Source organism: Diorhabda carinulata, chromosome 10 (genome assembly GCF_026250575.1).
Source record: "Diorhabda carinulata isolate Delta chromosome 10, icDioCari1.1, whole genome shotgun sequence".
In the NCBI taxonomy this organism is placed as follows: Eukaryota; Metazoa; Arthropoda; class Insecta; order Coleoptera; family Chrysomelidae; genus Diorhabda; species Diorhabda carinulata.
Window position 1 is genome coordinate 4,712,578 of NC_079469.1, and position 17,417 is coordinate 4,729,994.

The 17,417-nt window shown below is 33.2% G+C and overlaps 1 protein-coding gene across 1 annotated transcript; it reads left to right on the plus strand.

Moving 5' to 3' along the window:
* Nucleotides 1-3,504: 3,504 nt before the first annotated feature.
* On the plus strand, nucleotides 3,505-16,253 carry LOC130898563 (facilitated trehalose transporter Tret1-like). The gene is made up of 7 exons (XM_057807949.1): nucleotides 3,505-3,700; nucleotides 7,537-7,636; nucleotides 8,108-8,243; nucleotides 12,975-13,183; nucleotides 13,409-13,538; nucleotides 14,145-14,284; nucleotides 15,406-16,253. Exons 1-7 carry the CDS (start codon nucleotides 3,675-3,677, stop codon nucleotides 16,186-16,188), a joined length of 1,524 nt encoding a protein of 507 aa, XP_057663932.1. The 5' UTR covers nucleotides 3,505-3,674; the 3' UTR covers nucleotides 16,189-16,253.
* The last annotated feature ends 1,164 nt before the right edge of the window (nucleotides 16,254-17,417 follow it).

Consider the following 17,417-nt stretch of genomic DNA (forward strand, 5'->3'; position numbering starts at 1 on the left):
AAACGCGGCCCCACAGGAAGAAATCACAGAGTGTCAGGTCACATAACCGTCAGCAACGAAACCTCGTGACGGTTGTTCGAGAGTGTTGGATCGTTGCCATTTGCCCAAGTAAATCTTCGAGCATTTCTATTATTCTATTACGATTACAGTACGTTTTGACATCTGGATAAAAGCTGTTCGTATACTAGTCGGAAAAAACCTCTCTTGTTACTCGGGCTTTTCGATTTGATCGCCAAGCAACTGGTAAGCTATCTTTATCAGTGCCGCGCAAAGCCCTAGGTTGTTTCAGTCACAAAAGAAGAGTCAATCGATCCTTGGCTGCTTTAAAACCACTTGCTGCCTGCTTTTCATCTTTTTCCGATAAAGACCGGTTTCATCTACTTTGAAGACGAGAAAAGCAGAAATTTTCTTTCGTAATTTATAATTCTATAGATGGATAATAAATTCGGACGCAACTGCTTTATCTGCGCTTGTTGCTTCGCCATTTATGTAAATTTCATTCTTCATTTTAAATTTTCAAACCATCTATTGCTGGTTTCAATCCAAACAGCAAACATTTTCTTAATTTACGTGCGTACAGTCAACTCTGAGAGACCAAGCTGTTGTCCAACCTCTATTGCTTTGCCTTTGCTCTCTATATTTCGTGACCCTCTCAAAAGTACGGTCCGACGAGACCTCCTACATGGTTACCTTCCCAGACACACACCCCAATCAGATTGAATTCTTCTTCAATGAAGAAGTGAGGATGATTCTGGCTCTGTCCACTAGTAGTTTGAGAGAATCTATCTCCTTGATGAAATTGTGAGCAAAGGACCTTTATTTTGCAATATCTTTCACATATTTTCCACTCAAAGTTTTATTATCTTTTATTCTAGAAATCTGTTTGATTCCAAACAAATTCCTTGTCATCATCAAAGTTTTGTCGTGTGTCCATTCCATGACTACATCAGTGACGATGATATCGCCAGCTACATATTGTTGCCTTGGTGTAAAACGGGCTTTAAGATGTACCTTAAGTGTCAATTCTTAGTTTAATAAAATCTGGTAAAGTGAATTTCAAGTCAATAGGTCAATTGAAAATCAAAATTCAATCAGAAACCTGTATAATGACTAGACAATGACTAGACTAGACTAGACAATGAATTCCGTGTATTCATAATTTACTTTCCAGTTTATAATTTCGTCAATCATTAGGCCTAAAAAACCGTTCGTTAAACAATAATTTGAAACCGAAATTTATTCTTACAAACACACCTTTTTATAAAAACTCATTTCCAATTATAATAATTAATAAAAACGTATTTGGAAGATAAAGTCCTTCACCTTAACAGCGAATTATGCGAACATAAATAAATAAAGTGGCTGAAGGTCGTCTTTAAGAAGATAGTAATCAAGATTGACCCAATTGTTGTGATGGGTTGTAAAATATGCGTTTATCATATTCATAATCATAGGTGCAACCTTTGATATGTAACGGAAATGCCCAAAACAACAAAAAATTTTATTTGCAAATTGGCTCGATAACATTGGACGTATAATTCATGAGATGCGGTACAGGAACGGACTAGATATTTTCAATCCAACTCCAATACCAAAAAATCTCTACCATGTCCTTTTCACAATCAACGATTATCTTTACAACAAATATCTACAGCTTATCCTAGCGTGTAAAGCCCACTTTAGATGGAAATACTTTTTCACGTATCAATTTTTTGAGGTATAAAAACGTCAATATTCGAAAGCTGCCAAGCTTAGCAAATGAGGTGAAGGCTACATCAGTTATCTCAAGTTATGTTTCCTTCTATTATGGTTATATGCTCCAACCAACGCAGACTTATATAGCTGATGTCTGCCTTTTTTCTTAATGCTCCCTCCTCCCATGCATTAAGTCTATTTTTCAATTTCTTATTCATGAAGCAGCATTCACTACCGTAGATTGTGTAACTGTCCTGTAAATTATTATTTTTGCTGCCCTTGAGATATCTTAGAACCTTAATAAGTTTCTTAGAGCTCCAGCTGTTTTATTGACTTTAATTTCGTCCTCATTACTGGTTACCGTCACTTCCAGGTATTCCTCCTCTTGTACTCTATCGAATCGGAACTTCTTTTTTTCCTCTATTGTTATTTTTAATTAGTTGTTACTTAAAAAGTACCTACCCATTTTATGTTCGTTGACACATAGACCACATCTTTTTGTTTTCTTTTCAAATAGTAAAAACATTTTTTGTAATTTCTGTTTTGTACCGGTTATGAGCCACAGGATTTGCTTTCGGCGATTATAAATCATTCCTTGGGATCATAATCGACTATCCCTGAGAATCACCCTTAATAAGTTGAGTTGAGGCTTTTTCTTGATATTAACTGTCGATACAAATTATTTTCTGTAATTTAAAACCTACAGAAACAAGTTTTAATGAGATCAAAATTTAATTATTGCTCAATTTCTCATTCCGTAGAATCTTTTAAATGTTTTGTTCCCAAATAATTTTGATTTGAGGATTTCTTTTTATTGAAAACACGTATCGACCAATTTTGGTATTCATAAACATATAACTTGGCATTAACAACCTCAAATCAAAGCAATTTAATAAGAAAAATTGAATTAGACATAAAATTATTAAACTACTAGCTGACAGACTCAGACAGTTATGATACAGTCTGTTACTCAATTTAAAGCTTTCTGATAAACTATGTTTATTATAATTGTCCATGCGCGAAACATGGAAACTTCAAGTTGTTTCCGCGAACTTCCAACGAGTGGCCTTGCGATTTATTTATGGTCATCGCAAAGACGACCAGACGTACCAGAAATTGTAAACGTTTAAAATATAATAGTAAATTCGTTGGAGTCATCGTATAAGCGGGATCAAGACATTCTCTCTTTTGTATTTTCCCTTAATGATTGTTTGCAATTCTGACATAGCCATACGACTATTTTTTTGATATGTCTCTCTCTCTCTGGTCATCGGTACGGTTAGCACGTGAGGTAGCTCTTCGCACTGCGAGGACCAAGTCAGGTCGTTTTCTCCTCGGCATCGTAAATTGTAATTGAACAAAGTGAGCAAAGTTCTCACGCCCTTAGCAGTAAAGTATCATTATCACAAAAGATCACATAACTTGAAATGTCCCTTTCACAAAGGATCAACGAAGTAAAGAAAGTTCTGCGCACGTAGCGTCACTCACAAAGATAGAAGGATGCACTCTTTGTCTGAGGTATCGATCGACATATTAGTTGGTTGTCAAATGTCAAATATTATGGTTGAACTGGACTTCAAAAAATTAGCCAAATCGGTCCAGCCGTTTTCAAGTTTTATCACTATTATTTCCATACTTACATAGTCTTTCCATACTCCTCGACAATAAACAAAGTTAATAAGGACTCTTCTACTACTTTTCAAAATAAAACCCACCGGATAAACATCCGTTTTTTTCAATGTATTTGAAACTATTACGACTATTTATATTTTCATCAAGATCTAATTGCAAAAGGAGTCCGTACCTGAACAAATCTAACTCATCAAGATTCGAAGAGAGCGTGGGGGAGTAATTTCGCGTGCTCGCCCCAACCAACTCTTCACGTAAACAAAACAAAACATTATAAAAGTTTCCGACAATGCCGTTCAAAGTAGAAGTGTCTTCTGCGGTCTCGAGAAATAATAGAAATATTATTGGACATGTGCACTGAAAAATTAACCAATTGGTAAGTGATTTTCAAAATTTTGCATTCACCGTACAAGTTTATATGGAAAGATAAATATTATCAGCGTTTAATTAAGATCATTTAACTCAGTAATTTTTATATTTATTCAAAATCAAACACGTGTACACTTTATTTAGTATCTATATCGTTTCTTATTTTATTTTCATTCCTTTAAAGTCGTGTATAAATAGATATTTTATAGAGGGTGATACAGTCACACTACGCAGTTCATTAACTTCAACGATATATGGAGGAGTTATATAATAAAATTAAGGAGAAATAAGGAATTGATATTTTCAAAATAACATTGATTGGGGTAGTTTCATAAGCCAATTGAAGGGTAGCAATGTTTTTCATAGTTTGAGTAAGTTTCTCTCATTATAGATTATCAGGAGTCCCCTGACTTATTTCCATCCGAAAATCCCTGATGAAGTTCTACAAAAATCTTTTTATTTTGATGGAAACACTCACCCCTGGGAAAAAATTCGAATGTGCAGCTAAAAAATGGCAAATTTTCTCATTTGCTTGAATTCAACTACAATATCTTTCATATCTGCAACAAAAATTTCGATCTGAATAACTGCTGCCAATTGAAAGTAATGACAAAGCAAATTAGAGAATATAGATTTAAAAAAGTCCAAGAGTATGAATTCTTGGAATTAATAGTGACAAATGAAGGGGGTGAAATCAGGGAAATCGGAAAATGACAGGCGACTAAACGTTTGGAGCCCTATAAGGACTATTGAAATAAGGCGTCCGCGAAATAAAATGGATAGAAGAATGTAGAGAAAATTGAGCTGTTTTCAACCACCTTTTTGTATCATTTTCAAGTACTTTTTCATTGACAAATTAAATGATATCATTTCACCAGCATATAATGACAAATACCACAAATCTTAAAAACGCGTCAACAATATGATAAATAATTTAATATTATTCACGAATCTCACGAGTTTTTTGGTATTAATGTCTTTTTCGTTTAATGAATGATGGATTTATTTGAAATAAAGTATCAACACATTTAAATTCAAATACATAGCTCCATTTTATATTTGATCCTCGAATATATCGTAACCTCATTCTTTCAGAATCGTAAAACTAGATGGAATGACCGTTGAGAGAGTTTTTCGCTTTAGAATGTTTTAAACAGCTCACAATTTCAAATAACCATAATATAGTAGAAAAGAAAATATATTGTGAACAATTTTTGCAACACAAATAGAACTATCATCACTTGATGAATTCTATTCAACTTTACTCTGTTTGAGAGTGAATCTGCAAATTTGCGACACAATTTGATTTGAATTTCGAAGTACCTCAGCATCTCAAATCCTTTAAAAACTCAAAATACTTAATATAGATGTATTTTTTGTTTGCAATATTCTATTTTGATAAAAGTACGACTGTCGTTGAGCCAAATTGTTATTGCTTCAGACAGATACTTTCTGACATAAATTAATTTCTTCATTAACACACATTTTTCACTATCTATAGCTTTTCTCAATATCAATAAGTCAAAAATAATAATCTTCTTTTGGTTCTAAGTCATTTGGAGCTGGGGGAAGTTTATTTATCAAAAAGGAAGTGCACTACGACCAGAGCCTTTTCTTGGTATAGAAAAATAGGAAGGATTCTAAAAGATAAACAAATCTGACACATACTCTTTATCCAAAAATATCTTTTAGAACTTGAATACAGAGAATTATTCGCCGAAAAAGTCTTTCAGAGCTTAAATGATGACTAATTCAAAAATCTGCTACATTAACTCACTGGCTTCTTCATAGGATATTTACCTCCTCAATTGACTTGGATCTAGCGGAAAGTCACGAGTGTAGATCTGTGAAGAAAAGCAATAAACTCCGGACAATCTATGCACATGCCTTCCTTGCTGTTACAAGCTTATGAAGATTATACTTCGGAAAATTCAATGAAGATTTGTCCTAGAAACCATCCTAAATATCAGAGCTCATAAAAACTGTGCAATAAAATAGACCTTGAGGTCGCAGTGGGACGTTAACCTTTGTACAATCTACAATAACTATAATTACTAATTTAGCCATGTCTACTCATAGTAACTCGTCGTCTTCATTTATGTACGTTGGTATCTAGTTATTTATATAAAAAAAGGAATATAGTTTATCACAGATACATTTAGTATCAATAAAATCAGGGTTACCACAAGTGAGATACATAGAAGCACAAAGGATCAACTGGGTCGGGCACATAATGAGAAGGAAACCAATTGAGATGATTAAAAGAATAACGCAATGGATTTCAAGAAGAAGAGGCAGACCGAGAAAAACTTGGAAAAAAGCAGTCAAAACAAACGATAAACTATATAGAAAATAAAAATTAGATAACGAGGAGTAATCCACGTCAAAAAAAGGATTTAAAGCACCAAAAGCGATAGCCATAATCCTCATGGGATTGAAAGGCTTGATGATGATGATGACCACAAGTGCTAAGACCATACATCTGCTCTATACAGCTGTTCTTTTTACATCAGGCGTTTCTGTACTAGCCATGTTTAAAGATTATGCAGCAATTCTAGTCACTACCTCCAGATATCTTTAGTACCATCTCGACAAAATAGATGGATGGATAAAGACCTGGCGCTTCAGTGTGAATACCTCCATACATCTGTCTGTTGTCCCAAAAAAAGACAAGGCACTTCTACTGATTTACAGAAAAATTTTCTCGCCTAATTATGTCTCCCGAATAACGGGCTTGTATACTAAATTTTAAAAAAGCCTATACGGTCATACGAAGTACAACTCTGGCTAATGCTCCCTCGAAATCTCAAAGCTCCATCTAAATTAGCGAAATGTTACCAGAGTCTGTTGAAATGTAAGAGATGTAATAAAAAGTGGATGCTGATGATGTCGAACTCAACTACACCACGACACAAAGCGTATTTCATTATCTGCTAAACATAACGCCATCTTCTCTGATTATAGCTACCCAAAAGTGCCTTTGCTTATCTCAATCCCTGTAAACTGTCCCAGCAACTGACCTTATAACTATCTACCTTTTTTTACAGTGCTTTCTCTATTGCTTTATTGCTGACACGACAAAAGATCCTGTAGGATACCAGGATCCGAGCTGTTTACAATAAAACTAATTTGTGAATGTCACAGAACCTTCTTTTCTTGAGTTACAAAAAAATGGACTCAACCTGCCAGTTGAGCCAATTAATTGTAACTTCTAATTTATGACCTACATATACAGATCCTATGAATGGTTTGTCTATTTTATCGAATCTGTTATTTATTTCGTTTTCATTAAATCCAGTTCGTTGCGAAATCCATTGGAGGATAACTTATCGACATTGGGATAGTGATACTCTTTTTGAGTTTTTAGTTTCATATTTAGTCACTTTTGGACTAAAGGAACTCGTAGATTGTTGAAAAACGAACGCTTTAACTATTTTTTTATAATAAATGTACTAAAATATTAAACTTCGTACATTTATTTTCAAAAGTTATGAATGAAACGTGCATTATTGGAATTATAAACTAATATTGTAGATCTTTAACTATAATTTGATGATTTTCTCTGAAGTAAATCGATGTTTGAAGTATTATCAACATCTCTATAACGTTTTGATAAGTTTTACGCCGTCACTTATAAAATAATAGATTATAGTGATTGATTCTTCATTATAAGGTTGACTCAGAGCAACTGATCTCTCCATATTGAAGAAATATCTTGAAGAATTTCAATCAATCAAAAAAATAGTGATAAAGGATTGCAATTTTGACTGTATTCATTACCTTTTCATTTGCACTAATTATTCTATCAAATTAAAATGGAATAATTTTGTTTTATTATTTCAGTGAAGAAGATAATAATTTGTTAAGAAATATTCACCAACAAAAAACAAATAAAAATAAAGATGTTAACAATATATACAAAAAAAAGGCCGTCTTAGCACAGGTAAGATTTCAAGCACGCAAAAAATTTAACCAATCAATAGATTTTATATTATTTCGTTGAAAACTAGGTTTTTAATTAATTGAGTTTCCAAAAATTCTAATTAAAGAACCAGAACGTTTCCAAATTTTTAACAATGATCGTCAGGTTATTCGACGACCTCAAAAAACAAATTTGTCTGTTAAAACGATTGAGGAATGTTTGCGAAACATCTGCAAAGTAAAATATGCAGAAATAGTTCCTGTCACGAATTCTAATGCAGTAATTTGAATATTTTACTTTGTTTACTGGATACTGGAAATATATTACTCTGTTAGCACTTCACGTATATATTTATTAGCAATACATTCGGTATGGTTCTCAAATTACTCTTTTTGAAATACCAATCGATCACCATAAATCAGATATAAGCATTTATCCAAACAAAGGATAGATACGAATTTAATTTATGTTAAATTTCTCCCTCATTTCCAGACTCTATTGACCAGTGCGGTAATGTTGAGCTCTGCCAGTTGCGGCATGCCAGTAGGATATTCAGCCGTGTTATTACCTCAACTCAAATCGATTAATAATTCAATGGAAATTGACGATGAAATGGGATCATGGATCGGTGAGTTGTTACAAAAATTGATATATTTACTTCAAATATGGGAAATGTATATACGAACATGCTCAAATTTAACGCAAAAACATGCTTTTAATAAGCAATCGCCACTACAACAAATACTACGTGTATTTCGAGGAAAAGCCCACAAACCGAATGCTTATCAAGCAAGCTATTGATTGTTCACCAAAAATATCTCGCTGAAGTGGACATAAATATTGAATTATATGGCAACAATGGTACCCATGATCATCCCTATACGATTATAATATAAAATTTATGTATTTGTGTCAGGTAGAAGCGATTTTACAAAGTAACCTGTCTGGGAACTATACGCTCGCAATAAAATCTTATTTTTTGAAGATATCTAATACATTATTTTCTTTTATATTTAATAATCCATAGTACTGTACTTATAATATAGTTAAAAAACTATTGTATGCATTAATTCCAAATTTTTTTTTCATATTCTCTCTATAAAAAGTTTTTATTAGCTTGATACGAGGTCTGTTTATTAAATAACGAGACGTTTCTGTCACTATTATAGTATTTGTGCAGTAGTGGTTTAAAACGAAGGTGTTTGTTGCAAGAGGCCTATGGGGACAATACTCTAACTCGTGCGCGTGTTTTTGAGTGGTGTAAGCGCTTTAGAGAAGGCCGAGACGGCACTGAAGATGACCAGCATCCAAGTCGTCCTGTGAGTACTTCAACTCCGGAAACAGTGACCAAAATCAACCAAATTGTGCGTTCAGATCGTCGAATGAGCATCCGGATGATTGCCAATTAATAAATAGACTTTGTTGGTCGTATTTTGAACTTTCAAAGCATGATTTTATTTTTATTTACCTTCAATTTTCTGTTTTGCTAAGTTATTTTATAGTTAGAAACTTCGTAACATGTTGAATGAGGCTCTTTTTTTCTTCACTGGTATAGTTCTTCTAATATCAATTGCAGAAGACAGTTATGCGAGGAACAATCAATATTTCATAAATACGCACGGCCCTCTTATCAAATTAAGAAGAAAAATAAAGTATGAAATTCGGTAAACATCTAACAAACGGTCAGTCCACCTGGACGCATCATCTCCACTGTTTACCACTAAAAACATCGAATCGTAAACATAAATGCATTTCAATTGGCCGAAGCCGAAATATTCCTGCCAAACATCTGCGATAAACAGTGGCGTGGCTAGGTGAGATTAATTTAATTCATAAATTCCTTCACACAAATAGAAATATGGCGTTCTTTACACCATGGGCGAATGAAGACAATGAAATTGCACAGTCTAGTGATAACACATCAAGTTATTTTAAATATATTCAAATGTTTTAAAAAGGAAAATATTCGGCAATCTGATAATTATTAACTAGTATAAATAAATTTTCCATTTATTAACTGAAATCAGTTGTCATCAAAGATAGTTTGATGACGACAAGATTATTTGCGTTAAATAATAGACTGCCGAAGTTCTAACATACGAATGGAGTACAAAAAGGGCTCAGTTCACGTCTGATACCCTGTTTAAACCAAACTCCCTTACAGGCAGCTACATCTTCGTACATGAACAATGTCGTAAAAGTTTAAACAGCTGATGAAAATCGTAATTATAGGTTAATTTTTCCAATATTCTTCTATAAAACAGTATAAAACAGGTCTGCAATTTTCGCAGTCATGCCCTTCATGCAGAAAGCTTGTTCTGGCAGTACAATATTTCATTTCTTTGAACCATCGCAGTCACATTGCAGTAAATAATATAGTCAATCTCTATTTAATATGTTTTACTGTAGATTTTTCTACTGATTATGTCTTCGAAATCATCGTTCTAGAATTTGAACTGATAATTTTCACATTACTCACAATTTTTTCAAGTACAACTTCATTGTATTGGATGAATTATCAACAAAGTATTTTGTATTCTTACCCTGCTGTATATAGTAAAGAAAAAAATAAATAAACTACTAATTCTAAAAGTGGTTGTGTAATTTTTTATTGGCGCTTTTTTGTTTCCATTTCATTATTAGATGCTTCAAATAATCACATGATGAATTCAAAACTCTTGAAAGGTCATTCACTTAGTTGTACATAGACAAAACACGATTCCACCTACGATTCGCTGATGACGTCTCGAAAGTAGGTCAAGATCGCTTATAGTAAATCTGAGGTAATAAAATTCGCATTAAATTTTATTGTCTCGACTTCAAGATCTTCCTGTACTTGGCAGATTTGAGATGATTTATCTATTAGAATATAAATATCTTGTGGCGACACTTGAACTTTTCAAGGGTATTCGACGAGGACGGTTTTTCCATTGGTTCATCTATTTATTAGATATCCATACAGACAAGTAATCAAATTGGTAAATATGAAACTTTTTAAAACGATGATATAAGATGTGATTTGTTATAGTATGAGATTTCCTTTGGTCTGCATTGAGGACAACTTACATAGGATATTGGATAGTTGACCATATCCTCAAGAAAAAAATTTACTTATATAAAGGAAAAGAAAAGAATTAGAACAGTTTATTGTATCCCCATACACCCCTATAATCGAAAAATCATTAATATTTTCGTAAAAATATCAAGATTGTTTAATGATTATCAATTTTAGTCACTTTCCAAACATCCTATTATCTTATATCCCGCTTGAATTCTCGTAGCCATTTTTTCTTTGGGCGCTCTTTTCTTTTTTTTCTCCTTTTCTTGCTCTTTGTAGTCGAATTATTGGGGTTTTTACAGTTTTTTTGTATACCATCATGGGTTGTCTGCTTCTACATCTGTTCCAGACACCTACAGCCATTTGGACATCACCATATATTTTCTTCCCCATATTTCTAGTTTATTCTCATCTTTTTTATTAACGTAGATGTTTCTGATGCATATAGACTTTCTGATCTTCCCATTGTTTCACATTTTCTGATTTTACTCTTAGTATTTTTGATAGCGACTCTACTGCTCTATTACATTCCAGAATTCTCTATATTCTAAATTATTTACAGTCACAAAACTCCATGTATTTTGTTTTTTCTTTATTCATTTGTGAGTCAAACTTTTTTGCTTCATCTACAAATTTACTGAAAACCATTTCTCTTCTTCACATTGCTGGTTGTCATCGACATTGTGCATTATGACGAAAGATGGAGCTGTATTAGAAAGTAAACAATCAATCCAGCAAATGTTTAAATTTTGGAGACGCCGCGTTGTTCAGTATTTGTTTGGCAGTCATCAATAGTGAACGTTTTCAGAGAACGTGTGACAGACCCCAGAAATGTTGAAGAATATCCACAAAGCAGCACTGGAGGATCGTCACCTGGAAGTGTGCAAGTTAGCAGACATAGTAGGCACTTCAACAAGTGCAGAGCTTTGCATATTTACTAAAAATTTGAACATGAGAAAGCTGTGCTCAAGATAGGTGACGCGTTTGCTCACAATGGAACAAAAACAGCCTCGTGAAGATTTTTCCATCGAGTGTAATGTTTCACGTAAATTTTGTACCGTTTCATAACCAAGGATGAAACGTGAGTCCATCACTTCCCAACTTCGAACCAAAATAATAATCAAAACATCGGATTGAATCAGGAAAAATGGCTTCAAAGAAGGCAAAGACTGTTCCATCTGCAGGCAAGGTCATGGCGTCGGTTTTTTGGAATGCGCGTGGGATAATTGTTATTGATTACATTGAAAAAGGAAAAACTATTAACGGCGAGTATTATGAGAACTTATTGCAACGTTGGAGCGAAGAAATCAAGCAAAAATGGCCGCATTTGACTTAGAGGAAAGTGTTGTTTTATCAAGACAATGCACCAGCTCACATATCCGTTATTGCAATGGCTAAAATTAATGAATTAAAGTTTAAATTGCTGCCTCATGCACCCTATTCGCCAGATTTAGTCCACGCGGATTATTTTTTGTGCTCGTTGGTCAAAGATTTTCTAGCAATGAAGGGTGATGTCGTCAGTTAAAGGCTATCGCTATCGTGAGCAGTATTTAAAACATTTTTTTTCGAGAGAATCACGTAATTTTTAATATTATTTTTCAATTAATTCCTTGGAAGATTTTTACAAACAATGGTATAGTATAGAGCAGATTTCGTTGAATCTCATTGTCTTTTTTAACTTAAACTTTCGCATTTTCTCTTTCACAATTTAATTTAATTTACATAAAATGATGAACGTTTCATCCTTCCAAATGGTTCCCCTTCCTTTTTTCTGACCTATATTTTCAAGCATGTGCGAAAAAACGGAAAAATATCTAGAGCTTTTTACTTTAATACTCCAAATAAACTCACAAAACGAAACAAATTACGTCTCGTCAAAGTAGAGATATCCCTTCACGTAGTTTTCTACCGAGGATTGACATTTTATGGTAATCCCCACGAAAAAAATCGCACGTTAGAGCATAAAATGTGATCACTTTGTCTCTGGAAGGGTAATTTTACGAACTTTCAAATAGAGCGTTGAAATTGATCCCTATACTAAAGCAATATGTCCAATTTGAAAACTTTTTGTTATTAATATTATGAAAAAACAGAATTGCAACGTCAGATATTAAAATATTTGAGTTGTATACGATTTATGTTGAGAAATGTGTATTTTTCTCTAATAACTACAATCAAAACGTGTCCTCGAATAAAATCACACCTTTGGCCTTTCAAACCCCTGTAGCAACGAATTTGAAGTACAAAAAAAATATACCAATCGCTTAATATATACGTGAAATAAGTGATTCTTCGTTACAGCAAGTATACATTCGGCTGCAACACCTCTAGGATCACTTTTGAGCGGCGTACTCATGGAACGATGCGGTAGAAAATTAGCCCTGCAAATAGGTGCGATGCCTTTGATCTTCGGATGGCTATTAATAGCTTTATCTGCAAACCACGCCATTCTTTTACTTGGAAGACTCATAGCAGGTTTCTCGGCCGGACTTACGGCAGCGGCTGGACAAGTAAGTGAATCATGACCAAATATAAATAGCATACACGACATATTACAGATGACACAGCACATATGGCAGACGTCACAGCGCATATGACAGATGACACAGCACATATTACAGATGACACAGCACATGTGAAAGATGACACAGAACACTGATGACAGTTAAAAAGTATTTCTATGAAAAGCTTCGTTATTAGATGATAATGAATTGTTTTTTTTTTTGTAATTTTAGGTTCTTATAGGAGAAATTTCAGAGCCACACTTACGTGGTTTACTCACTAGTGTACCGTTGGCAAGTTACTCGTTCGGCATATTACTTGTCTATGCACTGGGATCTTTGTTACCTTGGAGATATGTAGCAGGTATAATTGAATTGTTAATAATTAAATCATTTTATCACGTTGATTCGTTGTTTTGTTTGTGCATGTGCTAAGCTAACCAACTCAAATTTTTTTCAAACTATTTGATGTATTTTTTATTAGTGATGTTTTACTTATAGTTAATTCATAGTTACTTTGATGACCACAATTTCCACGTGAAAATGAATGTTTTCTGCAAAAATTCGTACTAACATACACGTCATATGTTGAAGATTAATTTTACTCAGATACCTTTCTCCCCATTTTAAATCTACCCACTCGATTTCATCATAGAAAACTTAATTCACCAAAGTTCACGAAGTCCAGACTTTTCATTTCTCTTCTAGATATGCTTCAATAAAGTTTTCCTCAACTTTAGATACTTTCCTTTTGTACTATTCCATATCTTCAGATATTATCAACCCCATTTTAAATCAGCGCAATTAATTTCTTCATAGAAAACTTCACTGAAGTTTTGTTTAACATTCTTCATTCTAAACCATACTAGATTATTAGTATATGCACACTGCCGGGACTGCAGCTTAATATTAATATTAATTAGGACCTGTATAAATTATTTAAAATAAAATTATAGTGATTTATTTTCAGTTTCAAGTACAATCTTACCTGTCATATCGCTAGTAGTATTTTTCTTTCTTCCTGAAAGTCCAGTATGGTTAATCAGGCACCGAAAGATCGAAGATGCCAAGAAAGCTTTGATATGGCTGAGAGGCGGCGATACGATTCAAGTAAGTGACGTTTGAAACCAATATTCCAACACGATTAAACAATAAATAAAGTATTGAGAATCATTACATAACTTAGGTTAAATTTAATGCCTTTTTAGTTTGATGAATGTAATTTTTTTTATCAAAATCAAACCCTTACAAAAGTAAACTTAAACCAAGGTGTATTTTATAAGAAAATAATACAATAACTGTAAAAAAACCATAGAATAAAGTCAAAAGATATTAATAAGAGTGTCGCATGCAATAAATACTTTTTGCACTAGCTGCATACAATATTTTTCTACGTTCATGGAAACAAAATGTTTTACTTAGGTGTAGAAAAATAAAAAGCGTAATTTAAAAGCAAAATATTCAATAATTAATTACCATTGAGAAAGTTAGGAACTAGTAATGTACTAATACTTGGTATTGTACATTGTCATTTCCTTCAGCTTGAAATATTTTTTACAACATTGAGTTTGTTTGCTCTACATATCCTTCCGTTACTGTCGACGATTTCCATCAGCCGTGTCGTCTGAGCTGTAGTATATCTGTTTCAAAATCTGCAAGAAGTGTTGCAGATGATCTCAGAAATTTTGCAATTTCCTGTGGGATTTTAACACCAATTCCCTGGACAGTGCACTTTTCATTTCGGTAATTGATAAAAAACGTTATGTAGAATATGACTGGGACGTAATTTCGTGTATTTACTGTATATATCGATCAAATTTAATCCTTATTCAACCTCACCTCTAATGATAAAACTCGTCAGTTTTTGAACATTGCACTTCCATAATTAATATTGAACTTACTTCTTCTAGGTCTTCGATACTCTACGATATGCCCCTGCGAGTAATTTTAAAATGTCTTACAAAAGCTAAACAATAATTTCTGACTTACTTTTTACATCAAATATAATTCAATAAAGTTGCTTTTATCGCATGAACGTAGAAAAATATTATTTCGATTTCTGTTAGAACGAAATATTGAATAAAAGTTTTCTCGAATAATTTAGGTCAATGTGTCCAAATTATAGTCGTTTATAATTGTTTATGTAAAAAAATTTCTCTTGCTAATGCAGTACATAGTAAACGCTCCACGTGTGCAATATCTTATTCGTCGAAAAAACTGTTTTCTTTCAGGCTAAAGAGGAAACACAACACCTCATCGATCGTATGGACTCCGAAACAAAAATTCAAGAAAAAATAAAAATAACTACCCTGTTCCAACCGGAAGTTATGAAGCCTTTAATAATAATTAACGTTTTTAATATAATGCAATTACTTTCCGGGACTTATCTCATCGTTTTTTACGCTGTAGATATCTTACAACACATTCAAAACGGACCGAAATTCGATCATTTTATGGTGGCAATCTTAACAGCATGCGTGAGATTTATTTTTTCCATAATAGGCAGTTTTCTCTTAACAATAATCGGACGTAGACCTCTAGCTCTAACTTCCGGCTTGGGAACAGCTGTTTCAGCACTAATCCTCGCAATGTTCCTCCGACAAAATTGTCAAGGTTTCAACTACGTCCCGGCTTTATTTATACTGATATACGTGGCTACCAACACATTAGGATTTCTAATACTCCCTGGGGTATTATTGGGTGAACTTTTCCCGGCGAAAATAAGGGGATTGTCTGGAGGTATAACGTTTATGATGTTCAATTTCACATTATTCGCCGTTGCCAAAGTATTTCCTTTCGTGAAAAACGTCGTCGGAATATCGGGGGTATTTTTGATTTTCGGAATGACGTCGATAGCAGCTTGTTCGTTTCTGTATTTAACTCTACCGGAAACTAAAGAGAAAAGCTTAAGTGATATTGAAGATTTTTTTCAACAAAATCGTTTTCTATGGATGAGAAAACGAAAGCGTGTCGAGAAAAAGAATGCAATCGAGACTGAGACCTTGGAAGCTTAAGACTGTATATGTTATTTAATTTTTATTCAGTGTTTAATTTTAATAAACAAAACTATAGAAAAAAATGTGGGTTTTATTACAATTATTTATAGTAGAGAATGAACCATCAATAAACTTTCCAGAATAGTGATAAAATCAAGAATTTTTTCAAGCAATACCATGAAAAATTTTCAGTAAACAAAAATTGATACTGAAAAAATTAATATCGGAATGAATCACTTCCGAGCAAAACTAAATACGCAGCATAACGAAATCAATATTTTTTTGGAATCTCTATGAAAACTTCACACAAAGCACAACGGAATTATGAGTTTACCTTGCAATTTTCTTGGAAAATTCAGCGTGAACAATAATTTTTATCGTTGAAATCAATTTTAAAGTGAATTACTGAGTGCCCAACGTAGCGAACTACACACCATAAGGAACTCAATATTTTTCCCTATAATTCCCATGAAGTTTTCATTGAAATTTTCATGTGACAGCAAATGTGTTATAATTTAATAAATTTTGAATAAAAGGGCAACAAAATCAATACCAAATGAAGTGGGAACTTCACAATGCACAGCTGAATTATGAGTTTCCTCAGTTTTTCATGAAAAATTTACACCGCGAAAAACTTTATTATCGTTAAAAACCATTTTGAAATAAATTACTGTGTGCCGAGTGAAACTAGGTACATAGCGTAACGAAATCAATACCAAACGAAGTGAAAACTTCACAATGCACAACTAAATTATGAGTTTCCCCTGTATTTTCTATGAAAAAATTACTTTGCGAAAAACTTGATTATCGTTAAAAACCATTTTGAAATAAATTACTGTATGCCGAGTGAAATGAGCTACACAGCATAACGAATTCAATACCAAACGAAGTGAAAACTTCACAGTGTACAACTAAATTATGAGTTTCCTTTGTTTTTCATGAAAAATTTACACCGCGAAAAACTTTATTATCGTAAAAAACCATTTTTAAATGAGTTACTGTATGTCTAGTGAAATGAGGTACACAGCATAACGAATTCAATACCAAACGAAGTGAAAACTTCACAATGCACAACTAAGTTATGAGTTTCCTCAGTTTTTCATGAAAAATTTACACCGTAAAAACTTTATTATCGTTAAAAACCATTTTGAAATGAATTACTGTATGCCGAGTGAAACGAGGTACACAGCGTAACGAATTCAATACCAAACGAAGTGAAAACTTCACAATGCACAACTAAGTTATGA

What these genes read in the sequence shown, in the direction of transcription:
- LOC130898563 (XM_057807949.1), top strand. Translation starts at nt 3,675, where the DNA reads ATGTGCACTGAAAAATTAACCAATTG. An exon ending in ACTGAAAAATTAACCAATTG is followed by an intron (nt 3,701 to 7,536) that starts GTAAGTGATTTT and finishes TTATTATTTCAG; the next exon opens with TGAAGAAGATAATAATTTGT. An exon ending in TTACGGCAGCGGCTGGACAA is followed by an intron (nt 13,184 to 13,408) that starts GTAAGTGAATCA and finishes TTGTAATTTTAG; the next exon opens with GTTCTTATAGGAGAAATTTC.